Below are 24,311 nucleotides of genomic sequence, written 5' to 3'. Positions count from 1 at the left end.
TGTGCTCTAATAATTTGAGCAATCAATCTTGCAAAAGCCAAACTACAAGTTGATAACAAATGCACATGTGACCATAAAATAGATGCATCTATAAAAATCATATAATAGTAAACGGTCCACATGGAAGGTGACTGGGCCCATATATTTATCACCTTTTATTCGTTCCAGAAATCAAGGGATTCAATCCCTAACCTTAACTGGTATATCATGAGAATAAGCAGCACAAGAGAATTCTTGAAGAATCTTATATTTCTTCAATATATGCCAATGTAATTCTCAATTAATTTTTTCGCATCATAATTGAACTGAGATGGTCAACCGGTCATGCCAACTAATATTTATTTCAGTAAACCTCTAGTTTACTTGTGGCTTGTGATTGCATCATCATGCTTATACTTGTGTAGTACAAATAAAAGAAAAGTCAGGTAACCTTTCATATTTACCCGGTATGATTATAGTAATATAAAGATATTCAATCTTCTTTTCATTTATAGTCTCAATATGCCAACCACTTTGGCTAATATATTTGTAAATCAAAATATTTCTTTTGAGACTTACTACAATATTAATGTTATGAACAATTTCATTCATCCGGGTAGTAACAAATTAGTTCTTTCAGAACTCTTAACTGTTTTTGTACCACAAGATCCTTTGTCACACCATCCATATAATGAATGTCTCCTTCACAAAGAGAATCATATCATAATAATTGTAATGTTCAAAATCATCACAAGCAAAATAATTTTTTTGCTTTAATTTTGCTTTTAATAACTTTCATAAGGCATGACAAAATATATTTTGGCGTATCATATGCATGCGACCAATGATATATTTATGTAATTACACAATAATATTCATTATCTTTCTTTGTCTCAAACCTCCCTTAGAGGTGAGTTGTAGTATTTATCCAACTATGCACAAATACATTATTATGCATAATCTTTATCATATATATATTTTCACATTCACTTTCAGGAATGAGTATGCAATCTCAATATTTATCACAAGTCACATTCTCTTCAAAGAATTTTTCCCCTTTTATAATTACTATAGTGATAACTATTATTATTTTGGCCTTTCGCACGCCCACATTCATTGGTCAACCACTTGTCTTTATTTAGACTTATCATGCACTGCTATCATATTCACTTCAAGAATGGAGCAAATCAAGTGGGACAAGCTTCATGCTTTTTCATGAAAATTACATTATTTTTTCTTTAGTTATTATTATTATCAATACGGTGCATTAGGACTCAAACCCAATGTCTTACCCATATAAAGGCATGCTAGGCCATAATGCGTTGGAACTTGAATCCAACATCTTTTTATCAACATAGTGCATTGGGACTTGAACCCATTGTCTTACCCTCAAACTTTGGCATAATGGGCCAAAATTCACTAGGACTCGCACTCGAGCCTTTAAAATATTATTACTTTATAATTATAGGCATAAGTAAATTAACTTTCAGGAAGACATATATAACTATTTCAATCTTGAAACAATTCCTCTGCAACAAAAATGCTAGTTAGGATATATGCCATTTTGTTTTCAAATGATACAATCACTTTTACATTTTAATAAATTAATTAGGGGAAAGGTGCCTATAACCACTTATATTTCAAAGACTATAAGAACTTCACCAAAAAAATCCAATACGGAAGAATGAGCCTTATGTTTCCAGCAAAAATATTTAAGGCTTAATGCATAACTATGACTATTATAAATTATAACTATATTGAGTTTATATTGATTGTATATTCGAATGCCAAATTTGCAAGGTACTGTAAAATCGCCTACATATTTGATAATTTTGCTTTTAATGAAATACATCATGTGATGGTAAAAATATTATAACTAAATTACCTTAATAATTATCTATCATAGTATGTAACAGGTCAGAACATATATATACGTTAGAATATTATCTTTGTCCTATAAGAGATGTAGCAAATAAAGACATACCTTTCCAGTTCTTTATTTCACTGGATACAATTGAAAAAAATATTTTTACTAAACACTGCACATAAAGTTAATGCAAAGATATGAAAATATGAATGGGTTTAGATGGATGTAAAACTTATCTTTGTATTATCATCCAAGACATTTTTCATTGTACTTGATCTCATTGCCTGCTTATAACTTACATAGTCTTGACATAGAAGATTATGAAATGAGCAATTCGTGCTGATAACGTGTTATAAAATAAAAGCAACTTAGTAAAACATGAACAAGACATGTTGTTATGAAATAAAAGTAATTTAGTAAAACATGAACAAGAAATGGAGATAGAGAGAAGGAAGAGATTTTCTTCTTCAATTGTGTGTATTTTCCTATCTATTACAAGGCCTTTATATAGGCATGAAAAGTGAAGAAAAATATGTCATTGAATATGTCATTAAGTATAAAAATATGTCATTAAGCATTTGAGAAGATCATGGAGGAAGAGTTAATTTGATTTTTCTTATAACAATTTTCACTTTTTTGCATTAAAATGTAGGAGATTTTTTTTTTCCAAATAACTTTCTAATTCCTAGTTCTGTGGAGCAATCTCTTGAGCCGAATGGCTTATTATTAGGCTATCTCTTCGCTTAATGTGAATGCTTTTGCTTCTTTTTGACTATATTGATAAAATAACTGCCCAAAACATGTGGGAGTCCATTCATGTTAACTGAATTGGAGTAAAAAAAAATAAATATTAAAATATATTAATTAAATTAAATTATGATCGTGCTTGTTTGAACATATTAGATTGTATTGCTTTAATAAATTTCAATTGTCATCTTATTTGTCAATATGATATACCTAGTAGTAAAATCTCTATTAAATTAAAGGAGACTTATATAGTCAACGAATAACTTTTTTATTCTGTATTTTTCTTTATTATATTATGCAATGTTTAGTGTTATTATATTGTTAATAGAAATTTTGATTAGCATATAATTTTGTTATATATATATATATATATATATATATATATATATATATATATATATATATATATATATATATATACACACAAGTGAGGTATGTGGAAGGTATTGTATACACAAACCTTACTCCTACCTTATACAGGTAGATAGACTGATTTCGATAGACACTTAACTCAGGTAAGCACAGTATTAGCAGTAAAAAAATATAATAATAAAAATGAACAAGCCATGGAAAGGAAACATAAGAAATATCGAGATATCAACAAATCGAAACAAAAACAATATTAGGTAATAATATGAAACTAAGGATAAGCCATAATTAGAGTAATACTAAAGATAACGGTATGCAAGGAATATCCGCTATATAACCTACACTCAAATCTTCGACCTCCACAACCTCCTGTTAAGGGTCATGTCCTCACTAAGCTAAAGACACGCCATATCGTGTTTAATTACCTTTCTGTAATACTTCTTAGGCTTTTCTCTACCCCTCCTTACATCCACCGTGCGTAATCTCTTTACTGGGGCATCTGGGCATCTCCTATGGCCATACCATCTCAGCCTCACTTCCCACAACTTATCCTCCACGGGGGCTACCCCCAACTTGTCCGAAATATCTCCATTTCTGATCCTATTTCTCGTAGTATGTCCACACATCTACCTCAACATCTTCATTCCTATTACTTTCAACTTATGAACATGAGTTTTCTTAACTGACCAACACCCCGCCTCATACAACATAGTCTAACCACCATTGTGTATATCTTACCTTTAAGTCTTGGTGGCACCTTCTTCTTACATCAATATGATAAAAAAAAATTTATGTTAAAATATTGGTCAAAGTTCATGCAATTTTACTTTCGAGAAGCGAAATGTAGTATCTTTGTAATAAAATTATTATATCACCGAATGACTGTACCAGCACTCCATTTTGGACTAATGCAAAGTTTAAATGTTAATTTATATTATCATTTCGAACAAAAAAGATCTGTCTTGTATGGAAATTCCACTTCCTCCAGCAAATTACCTGCTTCAGTTGGAGCCTTGCCCAGATGATCCTCCCCAGTTAGTTCCTAGTGTGGTCCATCCATTTATCAACAGCGGTCTTAGTACCTTTCTTTCTTTATATGTAGAAAAAACAAGTCTATATAGACTATGGAATTAAGATCGCACTCTTGTTTTAGTTTGTGTTAAGATAATACACACATTCAGAGTTGGGATCCACCTTGACAGTGTAGTTCACATAGGGACAAAAGTTGGTAGGGTTAGTGTTTGAGATTCTACTGATTCGTTCTCTGAATTGATCTTCACACAAAAATATATACAATCCATTTAATTTGTAGCAATATATTAGTCATGTCGTTGAAGTTTTGGGTTAATTCTTCAATTATTTTTGCACCACTGAAGTTGTAGTAGAAGACATCTACATTAATAACTGTCCATCTCAAATCTAACTATCCACAGCTTTAAACACACGCCTTAGGCTCTAAAGCTTGTTATTTTATATACCCACTAGTTCTCTTAATATATGATTTGTCGAGAGAGTGTTACATATCGAATCAATAGTAATGTATTAGGAGTATTTTTTTATCCATCACATTGTATCTTAATTATCGTTGTTGCCTGTTGCCTGTTGCTGGCACCAGCCTTAATAGGAGCTTTGACAAATTCCGTAGGTTCTGCCGTTTTAGCTAGCTGATGTAGTGATGTTTATTTTCATCATTATATTGGACGATCAGGGAGGGGAAATCATTTCTGCTGCTGCCCACGAATTTATACAAGGATCTGCCTCTCTTCTCGCATCTCACTGTATTTTTTGGTATAGGGGTTTTGCCCCATTGCTCTAATATTTGTTGCTTTGCTTTACGTCTCTCTTAAAAAGTTCCACTGATATTGTAATTCAGTCATGGTAAAAAGCTGTAATTATTGGATTAGTTTAATCTCTCTTTCTCTAAAAGCATCATTGTAAGGTCTAACCAATATAATGACATTTACCGAACAGAGTAATGGCAATTGATTAGTCTGAGCTCTGAGATTCCCAACTGGATAATGACAATTGATAGATAAACAATACTATAATTTTATAATAATACAATAATGATGATCATAATGAATCAGAGGTAAACTCATAATCATTAACATTGAGGCAAGTGGACAACAGATATTTCTCCCTCTTCATTTCCGAGTGAGATCGATTTTTACCACTGATTTTAGAACATAAACGTAAAATTACAGATAGTCGGTAGATACAACAAAGAGGATCGGATCCCTAACTTGTTTGGGACTGTTGATGTTGCGGATACAACAACGAGGATGAAAGAATTACAGGAAATGAAACTAAAGGGAAAAAGAAACATGTGGTAATTAAGGATTAGAGCCATATCTGGAACAACCCAAAAAACTGATGATTTTGTTGGCAATCGAGGATTTCAAGAAGAATGGCAGCTCTCTTCCAGCCCAATCACAGCTCAATTTTCCCTGTATGACGGATAACAAAGCATGTGAGGGGTTCCCTTACAACCCAACATTTTATTATTGTAATTAACGCAGCAACATGTCTCGTGCACTATGTACATTTATTAGCTGAGGAAATCAAAGGACAAGAATTGAGAATAATTAATGGACAGAAAATGTGTATCTATGTAAGAGATAAGAACTATCCACGGAAACTGCTGGATCAGTGCCATGAAAACTGTGATCTAGGAATCATCAGCTGGTTACTGAATACTTTTTTTATTTATAACGGTGGTGTCTGGATCAGTTGGCGTGCACCTCGACTAATTCATCGAGTACCAGCTATCTCTCACCAACACAAGTACCAGATAACTCTGTCCACCAAGGCTTAGACAGTTGAGAAGAAATAACCTAGTGCATTAATCTTCACTGAGATTTAAACCTGAGACCTCATGGTTATCCACCCACTTTATTGACCACTAGGCTACACCCTTAGGTGCAAGCTGGTTACTGAATACTTTCTCTTGCCCATATTATCTGTCTCATAAAACTTTTGCACACCCCTTAAAGAAAAACATTTAAAATAACTTCTATCATAAATTTTTTATCTAAATTATCCTTTACCTCTCCTTAAACGTCTCACCTAACTAACACTACACTAACCGGAACAATAAGGGTAGATTTGAAAAAAAAGAATGTAATAAATGAATTCTTGTTTTTATAAAACATCAAATATTTTAAGACAAATGTTTGCTAAAACAACAAATATTTGGAAGCAGAGGTAGCATCAAATAGAGAGTTGCAAGGAGGAGAAATAACATACCAGATAAATACAGGGTCAAAAGTTTTTTAGCCAAGCAGCAGTACATCATGCTTGGACATAGTCCATACCGTTGCGCTTACGTTTGTTGGACCTTGAAAAGAAGCATATCTGAGCCCACGATTTCTTCTGCTTAACTGGCTGTGGTTTCACATCCCTCTTGTCAACAATATCAGCCATATACTGCACAATAGCCTGAGGAGCAAAACAAAATTACCGAGCCATCTATCAAAACTAATTGAAATAATTAGTTCCAAAAAGAACACTAATTAAAATCCAGAGAGCATAATAATAGTATAAAATAAAATTTAAACACCTGTGCTCCCATCTCAACAATGTTTCCTGGTGGCACTTCCAAAGGATTTCCTTCTGTTTTTAGGATGCGTAAATGAGAAAGCATCCTGAACGAATCTGGAAGAATTCGTATCTGGTTGTTACTCATATCCAACTCCTCGAGCATCTCAAGGTTTCCTATGGACCTAGGGAGTGATTGCATGTCTGCAAAATTGTTGCTAATGTTCAGCTTTACCAGTGTGGTGGCAAAGCACAAGCTCTCAGGCACTGACTCAAGTTCATTGAAACTAACATTGAGCTCTTTCAAACTTGTTAAGGATGCCATAGTAGTAGGCAACTGCCTGATGTTATTGTATCGCACGGACAGAATCTCCAAAGAACCCATTCGTCCCACAGCTTCAGGAAGGGCTTTAAGTCGGTTATAGTCAGCTCGAAGCTCCTTGAGCGAAGTACATTGACCAATAGAGTGAGGAAGCTCCTCAAGATCATTAGTCTCGACGATCAATTTTCTGAGACTGACAAGAGATCCCACTGTCTCCGGCAGCACCGACAGCATGTTAGAGCTCAGATCAAGTTCCTGAAGGTGAGCTAACTTCACAAAAGTCGACGGCAATGACTTCAGGTTGTTTCCATTTAGGTCAAGAAAGACCAAGTTAAGCAGATCTCCTATCAAATTGGGCAGCTCAACAATTCTATTTCCATGGAAATCTAGTTTTTGCAACGATGAAAGACCTCCTATCGTAGTTGGGAGAACAGCAATTCGATTCTCAGAGAAATCCAAAGTCACCAAGTTTGATAGCTTCCCTAGAGAATCTGGAACCCATTCTACTTGGTCCGATAATTTTCTTCGAAGAATAAGCTCCTTAGTTCCTTTTTTGGCAGATACTTCTATCAAACTAGCAAGCTTTATCAAGCTCATTTTATCACCATCTTGACCTACAGACAAAGTGCTCCTCGATCAAACTAAGAATTTCGAATCAACAGAACCAAAACAACTACAGACATAATTTTTACATTCTAGGCAACAAAATTCTTCATCAATTAACCTAAGATTTCATGCAGTCCTAACAGGGGCGGATGCATATTGAAGTTATGGGTTCATGCAAACCCAATAGTTTTGCCTAAGATTGTGTTAAAAATCCACTAAATAAGTACAAAAAGTAGATTCTGAACCCAGTAAATCAAAAAGGTTGTGGTAAAATTTCAAACTCGAACCCGTAAAGTTGAGTCCCAACACACATACACATACTGACACACACAAAAAAATGATAGGAGCCTTAAAGGCAAAATATGGTGCAGGAAATAGATTAAACTCACCAGTACTGGGCTTCAAACTGGAATCAACAATCTGGGGCGCTGAAGAAGCGTTCCCAGATTGAACCCCAAAGCTAATTCCATCCAACTGAAATGTGGTTTTCACCTTCTTCAAGTAACTATCATCTTTCGTAACCAATTCAGACACTTTAGCAGGCTCTTTCTCGCTATAAAAGCTCGACGAAGACGTCGTAGTAGTGGTCGTTGCAGTCGCCGGAGAACTGAAGCTGCTGCCAGAGAAGGACGACGAATTCGCCAAAGACAAACCACTCGAATTCCTCGAAGAAGCTGAAGATGTATTATTAGCTTGAGAATTCGATGACAAACATTTCGAAGCTCTCTGTATCAATTCGTCGAACAGGTAGTGTGCATTCTCGAGATCTAAAAGTTTTACTGCTTCCCTCTTCTGTTCTCTACTCTGAAAATCAACTAAATTCCTCTGCATCTCTTGCAGTATTTTGAACAGTTCTTCTGGAACATCTTTTCGTTTGTTTTGTTTAGCAATAATTTCCATTCTCGTTTGTTCCTCTTTCTCCACGTTTTTTATTAACGCTTTTGCTGCTTCTACTTCATCAATCCCTGGCCTTATTGGTAGAGATTTGTTAATTTTCATGAGCTCTTCCACTACCTCGTCAATCGACATTGTTAAGGATCCCATTTCTACACAGAATGTAAAAAAGCAGCTACACACAGAAACGCCTACAGTTAACAAAAGTAAACAGAACAAAGACAATTTCGCTTTCTCAAATCAACTACAGATCAAGTAACGTAAAAAGAAATTGAGAAAGCCATTATTGAGTTTTCCTTCTAATGAAGTTTCTAGAAGCGCCAATCAGTGTTGACAAGAATACTACAAACATTAATCACATACAAAATTAGGAAACAAAAGCTTATTTTTCGTGTTTTATATATACAGTTAAAAGAACGACTGTTTAGAAACACGCAAAGAACACGCATCGAAAAAGGCAAACCCCACTTGGGAACAGAGCTCACTCACACTATTCAATGGTTTCTTTTTTAACAATGTGTATGAATTATGAAGAGGAAATGGAGTGAAGAAGAAGAGTTTTGTGAGAGAAAAAAAAATGGACAGTTTGGTTTGATGGAAAATCCAAGTATATATCAGGTTTGAGGGATGCCTATTTATTTATAGTTTTATACAGATAAAGAATAATACCACTGCCGATGGTTTTGTTGATGCATTATTAGCTTATAGCACTGAAGAATGAATTTATGATAAATAATTAAGATTTAATAGTTTGATTGAAAAATAAGAATATACCACTGCCGTTGGCTGTTGCCTGTTGCTAATGGTTTTTAATGAGTAATTAACACTCCCTCCGTCCCAATTACAATTCATGTGATTTTGTTTAACTATCAGCAGACGTTCAGAAAAAAAGAATATTATGATGTTTATGTGTTATATTATTTGCGTGACTATAAATATTCTAATTAAGTATAAAATTAACAGTTTAAAGTTAATGTTTACCCGAAAAACGAATACAGTTAAATTTGTCGTAGTTCTAAGGGTACGTGATTTAAATTGACACAAATCGTAAAAGTAAGTAGAAATATCGAATATTGACGGTAAAGAATGAAATACAAACCAAGTTGAATGGAGAATGATTTATGGATAAACTAGATGAATCAATGTATAAAACTCAAAAGGATAATTTTCCAAAATGAGAGTGTCTCTGTAGTATCTGAGTTATATTGTATGAATGCCTTGATGATCCCTCCTTACATAAATAATAGTCATCCTTCTTATAGTGGAGGGATTCTACTTTGGATATAATTAAAAATACATAGTGGGGAACCCATGATAGATTAGCTTTTCCCTGATTCACGCCGAGATTCTCTCCCTTAGTGCGGCTGTAACGGCTCTTGTCCCTTGGCTCGATCTTGATCGGCCTCGATATTGACTTGAGCTCGATATTGACTCGGGGCCCAGTATTGACTTGAGCTCGATGTTGGTCGGTCTCTTAAGCTCGATAACTCCGCTTCACATCATAGCTCGATATTGGCTCGAGCTCGACAATGGTTCCGAGCTCGGAATTCGATTGGTTCCTAAAATATGAGCTCGGTGACCTGGCTTCAGATCTCATCATGATATTACGAAGACGCTCCTCGGTCCACTATGTTCCAATCTTGACTAATCATATGAAGGTCGAAACCGGTTTGACCGTATACAGATAGTCCCCTAGTTTCTCGGGAAGGATGTGGCGAAAAACGACATGATTTTTCAACGGCTTGACTAGCTATACACTGACGTTTGTATCGAATTTGACCATGACATACGTGATAGATGTCCCGTCGGTTCAGTTACCAAAGCATTAAATGCGTGTCAGACGACGGTCGGCCACTGCTGATATTGAACAGTCATTGCCCAATCTATAAATAGCTCCTCTCATCACTATTTTTCACTTTCAGATCTTCAAATCTTCTAAGTTTCTTTTCGCATCTTCTGAGTTTTTCGTCTGTAAATTTGTGATTTTCACTGCAAATTCCTTTTCTAAACACCAAATACTTCCGATCTTCGTCCACATAATTATAGATGGCAAAAATGTCTAAAACCGTTCCGCAAAAAGAGGACGCTTCTTCATCTCGACCCGCTGGTGGCGAAGATGTGGAGGAACCTCGCTCTAAGGAATTCGTTCCGGTGGGGTGTTCAACTGTAGGTGATTTTAAAATTGAAAAGCCTTCTCCGGTACCGGACCGATGTGAGCCGATGTCGAGGTACCAGTGTTCGATTACCGAGAAAGTTCTAGAGAAAGTCATACAAGAATGCAATTGGGATAATAAGCTCGTAGTAATTCCATCGCCTGACGAATCCAGTACTACTCACGTGGAAGGGTTCTTAAGTATTTACACTTATCCTTTCACGTTGGGTCCTCTAGACCCCGCCATCGTCGCCTTTTGCAAGAGGTACGATGTGACCCTTGGCCAGATCCATCCTTCCTTTTGGAGGATAGTGATTCTTCTCCGATTTTTCTCGAGCAAGATCGAGGGGCGTATCTTCACCATCGATCACCTTATGCGCCTTTATAGTCCCCGACTTTACCGAGGAGGGTTAATCAAGCTTGCTCGCTGAGCATCCAAAGCACCGTTCTCGAGTATTGATGAGACTCGCGATCGAGGTTGGATGGGTCATTTTGTCCGAATCAAAACCTCGGACCTGATCCCTGCCGATGACTTGCTGTTTCCTGAGAAATGAAACACGAACCGTGAGTAAACGTTTCCCTTTGTTCGTTTTAATTTTGTGACTACCTTTCATTTTGTTGATCTATTTTTCTTTTCTTGTCACAGTCGTAGCTCGGATGCCAGAATCGATTCCGGATCTTAAACAATGGGTTGAAGGTCTGGTGCTACAGAGACTGTACTTCGAGCGTGCTTGGGTCGAATTATCAAAGGGTCGATGGGAGGCTCGTAGTCATGGTAAGTCTCTTTCTCGATTCGTCTATTATTTGTTCTTCTTTATTTGCTTATTCCCTTTTTTTTAGGACTTGGGAATGATGTAGCCATGAGGACCCCATCTGGTGATGAAGAGGTTCCTGACCTGAAGCAGGTTAAAGAAAGGAAGAGAAAAGATGTACTGAGCTCCCCGAGCTTGGAAAAGAAAACACCGGCTAAGAGATCTCGCAAGCCAAAGGGGGGCTCCGGTGTCATGCCTTTGGAAGTAGTCTGCCGATTAAGGGACGAGCCCGAAGGAGGAGAAAAGGATTTAGCATGTGTACGGGCTAATGTTGTGATTCAACATTCTTCCGAATTGGCGGAAGCAAATTAGGGAATCCTGGCCGTAATCCCAAAACAAGAAAAAGCCGAGATTATTCCTTCTCTAGCTAAGATGATTGAAGGGGAGACTAAGGGTAGGACTTCTCGGGCAGTAGAAGATATTTTGAGGGATGAGCTCGGGATAATTGATATTAGTGGATCCCCTCAAATTTCGGATGTCATGATCCGAGAGGCCAACATGTTGGAAGGTCGGTCCTACGAGGGCATTCAAGAGTCAACCGATATCCACGGTTTTCTGGATGGGCTTGGGTCAACTGCCTCGGACAAGGTTAGTGGTTTTGGTGGAATGCCGATACCAAAGAAAGCATCATGGCCGGGTCCTGCCGAGCCTTCATCGGTTCACAAACTGGTGGACCGATTCCCAGCCCCGAGTGTCGATCCTGACCGTAGGCGGAAGATAGTGCTCTTCGTGCCTGAGGATACCCAAATTTTTTATCCCCCCATGGGGATTGCCAGTTACCTTCGGTCTTTGGTGACCGAAGAGGATCAATCAGTGATGAATGCGGTGGGGCCCGCCTGTCTTTTCAACGAGGCCCAACATGCTTTGAATCGGGTAACTCTGATGACATCTTTGTTGTTTCTTTTATACTTAGAATTGTAGGTAATTCTAACATTTTTCCTTCTGTTTGTAGGCTTCGGTGTTGCATCACGAGGCATTCCTCCGAATCCGAGATGAGCACGATGCTGAGGTTCGGAGCCTCACTAAGAAGAGTAACTCTTACAAGCTCCTTAGTGAAAAACTTCGAGCAAATTTGACAGCAGCTCGGGAAGAGCATGAGGAGATGGCTTAGTAGGTATTCCAGATTTTCCATGATAGTAAAGATGAAAAAGAGATAACCACTAACGATCCGATTCTGCAGGTTCGGCAGAGGATTGAGCAGATCAGCCGACTTAACTCACATGTAGATGGGCTACTGGCCGAGACAGAAGAATTTAAAAAGAGTATCGATATCCTTGCCTCGAAAAAGGAAGCCGTTCAAGCTCAGTTGGAGTTGTCTGCTGCCCAACTTCGATCTGCGAAAGAAAATGCATCGGGGCTGATTGAGAAGATAAAAGAGCTTCAGCATCGGTTGGATTTGGCCATTGCTGATAAAGCAGGCTTGGCTAATGAACTTGAAGTGGCCAAATTTTAGGTGATCGAGGCCAATAAAAGAGCCGATGCTAAAGTGGCTCAGTTCAGGATCGATGTTGAAGTTAACCAAGCCAAAGCCAAGAGTATGGTCGAACATGCTAAATGACAAGCTCGGAGAGAAGCTCTCGAGGAGGTCAGTGCTCAGGGCTTCGATGTTGGGGCCGAGATTGAAGTTGCCAGGGCGGAAGAAAACAAGGCTCGAAGGCTGGCCTTTCCTGAGGAAGACTCCGATAACTCGAGCGAGTCTGAAGGTGAGGAAGATGCCGAGGATACGGCCTCTGAGGAGGATCAAGCCATTTAGGACTTTAGGTAGTTGTTGCCTCCGAGGCTGTTTTCAGTTTTTTGTAAAGAACTTCCGAGTTGCCTTTGTACAAGATTTGCATATATATAAAACTTTCTTTCTTTCCAGCAAAATAGCCTTTTAGGCTAAATAATTTGAACTTTGAATTACCGTTGCCTTCGGGCTTTGTGGGTAGTCCCTTTCATTTATCGAGTACGAATTGAGGTAGCCTTCAGGCATAAATGGATGAATGAATGTTTGTTTGAACTTGAAATAATGAGCAGCCCTTAGGCTTAGTAGTCGAGTGAGTGATTGCTCGCACTCGAAGTAATGTAGCCCGTAGGCTTTATGGTCGAGTGAGTGCTTGCTCAAACTCAAAGTAGGAGTAGCCCTTAGGCTTAATAGTCGAGTGAGTGCTTGCTCGAACTCAAAGTAGGAGTAGCCCTTAGGATTAATAGTCGAGTGAGTGGTTGCTCGAACTCAAAGTTGGAGTAGCCTTTAGGCTTAATAGTCGAGTGAGTGATTGCTCGAACTCGAAGTAATGTAGCCCGTAAGCTTTATGGTCGAGTGGGTGCTTGCTCGAACTCGAAGTAGTGTATCCCGTAGGCTTAGTGGTCGAGTGAGTGATTGCTCGAACTCGAATTAATGTAGCCTGTAGGCTTTATGGTCGAGTGAGAGCTTGCTCGAACTCGAAGTGATGTAGCCCGTAGGCTTAGTGGTCGAGTGATTGCTAGAACTCGAAGTAATGTAGCCCGTAGGCCATGGCATGGTCGAGTGAGTGCTTGCTTGAACTCAAAGCAATGTAGCCCGTAGGCTTAGTAGTCGAGTGAGTGATTGCTCGAACTCGAAGTAATATAGCCTGTAAGCTTTATGGTCGAGTGAGTGCTTGCTCGAACTCGAAGTAATGTAGCCCGTAGGCTTTAGTGGTCGAGTGAGTGATTGCTTGAACTCGAAGTAATGTAGCCCATAGGCTTTATGGTCGAGTGAGTGCTTTCTCGAACTCGAAGTGATGTAGCCCGTAGGCTTAGTGGTCGGGTGAGTGATTGCTCGAACTCAAAGTAATGTAGCCTGTAGGCCCTGGCGTGGTCGAGTGAGTGCTTGCTCGAACTCGAAGCAATGTAGCCCGTTGGTTTAATAGTCGAGTGAGTGATTGCTCGAACTCGAATTAATGTAGCCCATAGGCTTTATGGTCGAGTGAGTGCTTGCTCGAACTCGAAGTAATGTAGCCTGTAGGCCCTGACGTGGTCGAGTGAGTGATTGCTCGAACTCGAAGCGATGTAGCCCGTATGCTTAGTAGTCGAGTGAGTGATTGCTCGAACTCGAAGTAATGTAGCCCGTAGGCTTATGTGGGGCTTGATCTCGTTGATTTTTCGGTTGGCATGTTTGCATAATAGATCAAAAAATAGAGGATGGATTCTAAGATATGAGATATCGACAAAGAAGAAATTTTCTTTATGTCATTATACATGTGTTCATGTTTTGTACCAGGGGTCGAGCAAACTACACGAGCATGGTTCATTTTGACCATTTGGCTCTTACAATTTTTCCTATCGAAACCCTGTTGTTATGAAGTAATTTCCTTGCATTGAACTTGATAATCGAACTTGATATATTTGAGGGTAATTCCCCCGGTATTCGAGGTTGATTGTAAAGAGGCCTCGGATACTGTTGAATTATTCTAAGTTAGCACGATCAATGGTTGCCTCATTAAAAACCTTGCCGAAAAACCCATTTGGGACAAAACCGGTCTAAGGAAAAAAGAGTGCAACGCGTGCTTTCAGGCCTAAAGGCTCCAAGTTGAGTGATCCATCCCTATTTCTGATCGAACGCCTGCAAGGGTTAAGTTCGAAATATAAATTAATATAGGAGGGTCGTACCTTAACAGTAGTATCATTTTAGGTGCGACACGTTCCAATTGCTTGGTAGTTGTTTGCCATTTATTACACCGAGCTTGTAGGATCCTTTTCCTACGATTTCGAGAACCTGATACGGTCCTTCCCAGTTCGGACCCAGTTTTCCTTCATTTGAATTTCGGGTGTTGAGGGTGACTTTCCTTAGCACTAAGTCCCTGATTTTAAAATATCGAAGATTGGTTCTTCGATTATAATACCTTTCAATCCGCTGTTTTTGGGCGGCTAATCGGACGAGAGTTGCTTCTTGTTTTTCGTCCAATATTCTAGGTTCGTCTTCATCGTCTCGTTATTTGATTCATTTGTTGCATATCGAAACCTGATGCTGGGTTCTCCAACCTCAACCGGGATAAGAGCTTCGGCGCCATAAACCAACGGGAATGGTGTCACTCTGGTACTCGATTTCGATGTTGTGCGGTATGCCCATAGGACTTCGGGTAGTATTTCTCTCCATTTTACTTTAGCGTTGGTTAATCTTTTCTTAAGATTTTGGATGATGGTTTTGTTGGTTGATTCGACTTGTCCGTTTCCGCTGGATGATAAGGTGTCGATAGGATCCTTTTGATTTTGTGGTCTTCGAGAAATTTGATTACTTTGCTTCCGATGAATTGTTTTCCATTATCACATACAATCTCGGATGGCATCCCGAACCGACATATAATGTGGTCCCAAATGAAGTCTATCACCTCCTTTTCTCTGACTTTCTCGAAAGCCTGTGCTTCAACCCATTTAGAGAAATAATCAGTCATAAACAAAATGAACTGAGCCTTACATGGGGCTGATGATATCCATTCCCCATTTCATGAAAGGCCAAGGAGATAGGACCGAGTGGAGAAGTTCCCCGGGTTGATGAATCATGGGCGCATGTCTTTGGTATTTGTCACATTTTCGAACGAACTCCCCGGCATCGTTGTCCATATCGATCCAATAATATTTCGCTCTGATTATTTTGTGGAATAATGAATCGGCATCGGAATGATTCCCACAAGTGCCCTTGTGAACCTTACGTAGGATGTAGTCGGTATCTCCCGGTCCCAAACATATTGCCAGTGGACCATCAAACATCCTTCTGAACAACGTTCCATCATTGGATAAGGTGAACCGTGCAGCTTTTGTGCGTAGAGCTCTCGATTCCTTTGGATCCGATGGAAGTTTCCCGTTCTTGAAGTATTCTATATACTTGTTTCTCCAATCCTAGTTTAGACTCGTGGAGTTAATCTCGGCATGACCTTCTTCTATTACCGATTTCATGAGTTATACGATAGTCCCCGAGTTGAGTTCGTCATCCTCGACCGAAAAACCTAAGTTCGCAAGAGCGTCAGCCTTACTGTTCTTTTCTCGAAGCACATGTTGCAAAGTCCATTTCTTAAATCGATGTAGAGTCACTTGTAATTTATCCAAGTACCTCTGCATTCGATCTTCTCGGACTGCGAAAGTCCCGTTGACTTGATTTACCATGAGGAGGGAATCACATTTAGCTTCCATGACCTCGGCTCCCAAGCTTTTAGCTAGTTCGAAACCTGTGGGCGATTTTAGTACGATGCCCAGTCCGGACCCCTTTGCGTTCGAGGCTTCGATCGTAAAGAGGGTCCAAATTACCGAAGACGTATCCGATTTTATCAGTAATTCCTTTTCAATTTTGGGTACCAAGGCCGGCATGAAGTCATCCACGAAGTCCGCTAAGATCTGAGATTTGATAGCGGTTCGAGGCCGATACTCGATGTCGTACCCGCCGATCTCTATGACCCATTTGGTCGATCGACCTGAAAGCTCAGGCTTGTGTAAAATATTTCGTAGAGGATAAGTTGTCACAACATGTATCGGATGGCACTGGAAATATAGTTTTAGTTTCCTAGAGGCACTTATTAAAGCAAGCACTAATTTTTCTAAGTGTGGATATCTAGTTTCGGCCTCACCTAAAGTTTGACTGATATAATAAATAGGGAATTGCTTACCTCGTTCTTCTCGAACTAGGACTCCACTTACCGCTATCTCTGAAATAGCTAGATACAGGTAGAGCTGTTCGTCTGCCTTCGGGGTATGAAGCAATGGAGGGCTCGATAAATACCGTTTTAGCTCTTCCAAAGCCTGCTGACATTCTGGAGTCCATGCAAAATTGCTTTTCTTTTTAAGCAGAGAGAAAAATCAGTGGCTCCTATCCGAGGATCTCGAAATGAATCGTCCCAGGGCGGCTATCCGCCCCGTTAGCCTTTGCACGGCCTTTACATTATCTACCACTGTGATGTCCTCGATTGCTTTGATTTTATCGGGGTTAATCTTGATTCCTCGATTGGACACCATGAAGCCGAGAAACTTGCTCGAGCCAACCCCGAAAGCACATTTTTCGGGATTGAGCTTCATATTGTACTCCCTTAGTATGTCGAAAGTTTCCTGCAAATGCTTTAAATGGTCCTCTGCTCGCAGTGATTTAACTAACATGTCATCAATATAAACCTCCATTGTTTTTCCTATTTGTTTTTCGAACATTCTGTTTACTAGGCATTGATAGGTTGCACCAGAGCTGTTTAGGCCGAATGGCATTACGTTATAACAGTAAGTCCCGTACTTAGTGATAAATAAGATCTTTTCCTGATCCTCCGGGTTCATCTGTATTTGGTTATACCCGGAATTGGCATTGAGAAAGCTGAGAGTCTCGTGGCCGGCCGTGGCATCGATCATACGATCGATATTAGGCAAAGGAAAAGAATCTTTAGGGCATGCTTTATTCAGGTCTTTATAATCTATACACATTCTAAGCTTGTTCCCCTTTTTAGGGACTACCACCACATTTGCCAGCCAATCGGGGTACTTTACTTCCCGAATAGACCCTATTTTAAGAAGTTTGGTTACCACGTCTTTGATGATGGCATGTTTGACCTCGGACTGGGGCCTTCTTTTTTGTTTTACCGGGTGGAACCTTAGGTCCAAGCTTAGCTTATTGATAAGTAGGGATTTCAGCCTATTAATTGCTCTCTTTTACTTGTGTTTTGGGCCAAAAATGCGTGAAGGTATTCCCGGAAACTAACTTAATATGCTTGCTTACATGGATTATTCAAAATGAGCCAAATGAGCCATAATCAACTCATAAAGGAGTCAAAACTTGAACAAAAATCAAGATTGGGCCAAGAGATGTGGAAGCGGACCGCGATAAAAAAAATGCGGCCGCGAAAGTATTAACGCGGACGCGGCCATTATTTCAAGGTCCGCGATATGAAGAATCAGAGAGATAATTGTTTGGGCACAAACATGAACGCGGACCACGACAAGAAGATACGACCGCAAAAGTACCAGCACGGCCGCAGTGGGAATTCTGCGGACCGCGGTTGCTAAGGTTTAGATAGTGCATAATTCAAGCAAAAATGAGAAGGGCGGTCCGCGTCAAAGTTACGCGGCCGCGAAAGTTTCTCATGCGGATGCGGTGGAAATTATGTGGTCCGCGAAACAAGGTTCAACCGAGGTCCAGATGTGAAGAAACACGGACCGCGATCAAAATTATGCGGCCGCGAAAACAAGTGTGCGGCCGCGGTCAGAATTACACGGCCGCGAAACTTTCGCAGGGGTATTTTTGTCCGAAATTTTCAGCTTAGTATAAATAGATCTTTTTGTCAATTTTATGTTATGTTATGTTTTTGCTGAGTATGTGAGACGGCTAGGTTTTCCCTTTTGGGCAATTTTGTACAAGATTTATCTTATAACATTAGATTTTCATCTTTTAATTTAGTATTATGGATTATATCTTCTCTTTATTTTTGATTTCTGCTATTATTATGAGTAGCTAGACCCATAGCTAGGGTTGTGACCCAACCCTAGTGTGGGTATTTAATGGGTCTTGAATTTTAGGGCTTGATTGTTTATAGGTTAGTGATATTTAGCCTAGTTCATGCTAGAATTGTAGAATTAGTGGTTGCAAACACTGATTCATGCCTTTGCGACTTAGGCTCTTCTTGAGAAAGAGGGACTAAGTCTAGGAAAACTAGGCTAACAAGGAATTGGGGTGAACTCAAGAAATTGATAGCCCCAATAAAAGGGTTAAACCTAGAGATAGTGATACCCGACTTGAGCTAATATCACTTGTATTACATGAATACCCATTTGGACTTGAGAAAGCCAAATCGGGCAAAATCACTCAAACTACCGAGAGGTATAGAGTGAGTACTTGGGTGTAATACCTATAGTACGACCCCAATCAAATCAAACTCGCCCTAGATTCTTGATACCCGTTAGATATCCACCTAGGCGGAAGTCACTACCTTAGTCCTTTTAAACACTTTAAAGCTATCATCAAAAATATTGTACTTAGCTTTAATCTTAGCATACAATAGGAATAGAAATAGAAGTAGAATCAACACCATCATGTTTGGAAGTGCAATTAGGAATAACACACACATCTAGATTTAGATAAATACCTAATTCCAAATCAATTAAATCCCTGTGGAAATCGATCCCGACCTTGTTGGGTAAAACTGCATCGACCATCCTCTCTACTCAATAGTGGTGTAGGTTTGGCCCCGATCAATTTTTGGCGCCGTTGCCGTGGAGTTAGACGGTTTTAGCTATCTATCTAACTATTTGTGTGTTTTGTTTTTCTTTCCTTCCATTTTCTAATTTTTGTGTGTCAATTGCTTTAGGTACCAAATGGCTCATAATGAAGTTCTCGGACATATTCCTCAGGGGGAGGAGGTAGATGAAAATGATGTGGATGAGGTCAACCTAGAACCTCAAGTACAAAGAAGAGGCCGCCCACCTCATGACAACGTGCCAAACCCTCCCCCACCTCCTCCAAGGGAAGCACATCGAGTGCTACCCAATGAAGGTTATGCAAGTGCAATTGTCTCGCCCCGGATTCAGGCGGGCAATTTTCAAATAACCAATGTCATGCTGACTCTATTGAATCAAAGGGGTTTCTTCACCAGAGCTCCACATCAGAACGCATATAAAAATCTCGAAGGTTTTGTAGACACATGCTGGGGGAGCAAGCAGACGAATGTATCTGAGGACACTTTGAGATTGTGGCTTTTCCCATTTTCACTTAGAGGGAAGACTTTGGATTGGCTTGAGAGGCTTCCCAACCATTCCATCACCACGTGGGATGAGTTGGCTGAGAAGTTCATAGTAAAGTTTTTCTCTCCGGGTCATATGGAAACATTGAGGGATGAGATATTAGCCTTTAAACAAGAGCCAAATGAACCCTTACATGAAATCTGGGAGCGGTACCGGACAATGGTAAAAGAATGCCCCAACAATGATATGACTGAAGCAATGATCCAACAAACATTTTATAGGGGTATCAACACAACCAACCAATGTGTGGTGAATCAGTGGCAGGGGGTAACTTCATGAACATGACATATTCAGAAGCATGTGAAATTCTAGATGAGATGGCAGACACCTCCTCAGCTTGGCAAAGTCAGGCAAACGTCCCTCAGGGTGACCCTAATGTCATCCAACTTCACAAGGAACTTCATGATCACGGACAAGCCATAGCAGAATTGACAACTACTATGAACCAGTTAGCAAAGGCTTAGCTTCAGTAGGTTCAGGGGCCAAAGCAAGTAAACGCCATGGAAGGAGTGAATGTAATGGTCAACAAGAGAAGAGAACGTGGTCAACAAGTGCAAAGCAATCAAGAACAATTTGAGCAGAGTGGTAGTGGCTACAATCAAGACGATTCTTATGATGATCAAAGTGAGGAAGTTTTATATGCCAATAATTACCAAGGCCAACGGAGCAATGCTCCAAATTAACAATGGAGATCACAAGGAAACAATCAAAATTGGGGCAACCAAGGCCAAGGGAATTGGAATAGTGGAAATAACAATAATCCGAACAATTGGGGGAACAACAACCCAAATTGGGGTAATCAATAAGGCAATTGGGGAGGAAACAATAATAGCAATTGGAGTGGCAACAATAATAATAATTGGGGAGGCAATGGAAACTAAGGGGGTTGGAGCAACAATAACCAAGGCAATCGGGGGGCGGGCTTTCAAAGGCCCCCGATGTATCAACAACCCAATAACCCGCCTCCATATCCGTCTCAAGGGCAAAGTTCTTCAAATAATGAGATGAGGCAGATAGAAAGTATGTTCAAGCAAATGATGGAAAGAAATGTCGACTCTGATGCCCAAATAGCCTCCCACAATACTTCTATCCGTAACTTGGAAGTACAAATGGGTCAAATTTCTCAAGCATTGAATACTCGCCCTAAGGGGGCACTACCAAGTGATACAGTAGTAAACCCGAAGGGTGGGAACAACACAAGCCATGCTATGGCGGTGACCACAAGAAGCGATAGAGGTGGAGATGCAAGTACCTCCAATCCAAGAAAGATTGTGAATGATGATTTGGTTGTGAAAGAAGATGATGAGATCCAAGCCAATGATGAGAATGTGAATGATGGAGTGAGGATAGACATTGATGATAACGTGGAGGAGACACAAAATGATGTGAACCCGTCTAGGAAATACGTGATAGACATACCGGAAATGGTAGTGCCCAAAGCCAAGGCCCCTTTGCCAAGGCCTCCTCCACCGTATCCTAAAAGGCTTGCAAAGAAAAATAATGAAAACCAATTTAAGAAATTCATTGATATGATGAAGAGTTTGTCCATCAATGTGCCTTTGGTTGAAGCTCTAGAACAAATGCCGGGATATGCCAAGTTCATGAAGGGCTTGGTAACAAAGAAGAGGTCAATGAATTGTGAGACGATCAAAATGACACATCAAGTGAGTGCCATTGTGCATTCCATGGCTCCAAATCTAGAAGATCTCGGTGCCTTTACAATTCCACGCACTATTGGTAGTGCCGATTTTGCCAAAGCCTTGTATGATTTGGGAGCGAGCATTAATTTGATGTCATATTCTGTGTTCAAGACATTGGGTATTGGGAAACCAAGACCTACTTCCATGAGGTTTCAAATGGCGGACCGGACAATAAAGAAGCCGCTGGGGATTATTGATGATGTTCTAGTTCGGGTCGACATGTTCATTCTTCCTGCAGATTTTGTGATTCTCGACTGCGAAGTTGACTATGTGGTGCCAATCATATTGGGGAGACCTTTCCTAGCAACAGGGAAGGCATTGATTGATGTGGAATCTGGGGAGCTCACCTTCCGGGTGGGCGATGAAAAAGTTGTGTTCAACGTGTGCAAGTCAATGAGGCAGCCTAATAGCAATGAAGTATGCTCTTTTGTGGATCTTGTGACAGAGGTGATTGTTGATGACACGAGTGCTATGATCAATGTGGAAGACCCTCTGGAAGCTGTGTTGAATCATGAGGATGATGAGAAGGTAGGCTTGATAGAATGTGCAAATGCTTTGCAAGAAATAGGATCCTACACATATGGACCCCGTAAACGTTCCTTGGACCTTGAGAACCGGAAGACTCTGCCAACAAAGCCCTCAATCAAGGATCCACAAACATTGGAGTTGAAGCCCTTGCCTTCACACCTCACTATGAATTCTTAGGCCCTTGTTCCACATTACCTGTTATTCTTTCTTCGTGCTTAACTAACGTGCAGGTAGATTCCACCCTTGCGGTGCTTCAAAGAATGAAGAAGGCAATAAGATGGACTTTGGCTGACATTCGGGGTATAAGCCCCGCCTTTTGCATGCATAAAATCATACTCTAGGAAGATGCCAAACCATCCATGGAACATCAACGGAGGTTGAATGAGGCCATGCAAGAAGACGTCAAGAAAGAGATAATCAAATGGCTAGATGCAGGGGTTGTGTACCCCATTTCGGATAGTTCATGGACTTCGCCGGTACAATGTGTCCCGAAGAAGGGGAGTATGACTGTGATCACAAATGAGAAAAATGAGTTGATCCCCACCAGAACTGTTACTGGTTGAAGGGTATGCATGGATTATAGAAAGCTGAACAAAGTGACCCGCAAAGACCATTTTTCATTGCTATTTCTTGACCAAATGTTGGATAGACTTGCTGGGCGTGCTTATTATTGCTTTTTGGATGGGTACTCTGGGTACAACCAGATTCTCATTGCACCTGAAGACCAAGAGAAAACCACATTCACCTGTCCGTATGGCACATTTGCATTCTCACGGATGCCGTTTGGTTTGTGTAATGCATCGGCTACCTTTCAGCGGTGTATGATGGAAATATTTACGGATATGGTGGAGGACTTCCTCGAAGTGTTCATGGATGATTTCAGTGTTGTGGGGGATTCATTTGAAGAATGCTTGGATAATCTTGACAAAGTGTTGGCCCGATGTGAAGAGACCAACTTAGTGCTTAATTGGGAAAAATGCTACTCTATGGTCGAGGAGGGCATTGTCCTCGGCCATAAGATCTCAAAGAACGGTATTGAAGTGGACAAAGCAAAAATTGAAGTGATTTCAAAACTCCCTCCTCCTACTTCCGTCAAGGGAGTGAGGAGCTTTCTTGGTCACGTGGGGTTTTACCGAAGATTCATCAAGGATTTCTCAAAAGTGGTGAACTCTTTGTGCAAGTTGTTGGAAAAAGATGCAAAGTTTGTGTTCAATGATGATTGCATGAAAGCTTTTGAGCTTCTCAAGTATAGATTGACTACCACTCCCATCATTACCGCACCCAATTGGAGCTTACCATTTGATCTCATTTGCGATGCTAGCGACGTTGCGGTATGAGCGGTTTTGGGGCAAATGATCAACAACATAGTTCATCCAGTTTATTATGCAAGCAAAACAATGAACGACGCCCAAGTCAACTATACGGTGATCGAGAAAGAGTAATTAGCCATTGTCTTCGCCATGGAAAAGTTCAGGCCGTACCTCATGGGTGCCAAAGTGATTGTGCACACCGATCACGTGGCACTTCGTTATTTGATACATAAAAAGGACTCTAAGGCTAGGTTGATGAGATGGATTCTTCTTCTACAAGAATTTGACCTTGAAATCATAGACCGAAAAGGGAGTGAGAATCAAGTGGCGGACCACTTGTCCCGCTTGGAAGAGGAGGGAAGGCCCCATGATGGCCTCGAAATTAATGATTCGTTTCTGGATGAACAACTCCTCTCCGTGTCTGTGACTGGGATACCTTGGTTCGCTGGCTAACTTTCTTATGACCGGCATTGTCCCAAATGAGCTCTCTTCAAACCAAAGGAAGAAGCTCAAACGGGACTGCTTGGATTATTATTGGGACAAGCCATATATTTTCAAAATTTGCAATGATGGTGTTATCCGGAGATGTGTTCCGGAAGAAGATCAATTGAGTATTCTTGAAGCTTGCCATTCCTCGCCCTATGGTGGTCACCATGGTAGGGCGAGAACTGCTACAAAAGTCCTAAGCTGTGGATTCTATTGGCCTACCTTGTACAAAGACACTAGCGAGCTCGTTAGACATTGTGATTAATGCCAAAGAGCCGGTGGAATTTCCAAGAAGAATG

At 40.1% G+C, this 24,311-nt stretch overlaps 2 protein-coding genes across 3 annotated transcripts; one reads left to right on the top strand and one right to left on the bottom strand.

Annotated features, from left to right (window-relative positions):
• Positions 1 to 5,032: 5,032 nt before the first annotated feature.
• Positions 5,033 to 8,945, bottom strand: LOC104118229 (plant intracellular Ras-group-related LRR protein 4-like). Of its 2 annotated transcripts, none has more exons than XM_009629440.4 (4): positions 7,817 to 8,945; positions 6,522 to 7,435; positions 6,209 to 6,400; positions 5,033 to 5,514 (listed from the first exon to the last, which is right to left on the bottom strand). In XM_009629440.4, the coding sequence occupies exons 1-3, from the start codon at positions 8,469 to 8,471 to the stop codon at positions 6,254 to 6,256; spliced, it is 1,716 nt and encodes a 571-aa protein (XP_009627735.1). In that variant the 5' UTR covers positions 8,472 to 8,945; the 3' UTR covers positions 5,033 to 5,514; positions 6,209 to 6,253. The 2 variants fall into 2 exon arrangements, with proteins under 2 accessions (XP_009627735.1, XP_009627734.1); XM_009629439.4 differs by having other exon boundaries at positions 5,033 to 5,409.
• Positions 8,946 to 21,196: 12,251 nt separating this feature from the next.
• LOC138905762 (uncharacterized) lies at positions 21,197 to 22,393 on the top strand. Its single transcript, XM_070194284.1, has 2 exons — positions 21,197 to 21,352; positions 21,527 to 22,393. The coding sequence occupies exons 1-2, from the start codon at positions 21,197 to 21,199 to the stop codon at positions 22,391 to 22,393; spliced, it is 1,023 nt and encodes a 340-aa protein (XP_070050385.1).
• Positions 22,394 to 24,311: the final 1,918 nt, after the last annotated feature.

The sequence above is a fragment of the Nicotiana tomentosiformis genome, chromosome 2, assembly GCF_000390325.3.
Source record: "Nicotiana tomentosiformis chromosome 2, ASM39032v3, whole genome shotgun sequence".
Lineage (NCBI taxonomy): Eukaryota > Viridiplantae > Streptophyta > Magnoliopsida > Solanales > Solanaceae > Nicotiana > Nicotiana tomentosiformis.
This window is presented reverse-complemented; position numbering and strand designations above follow the sequence as displayed.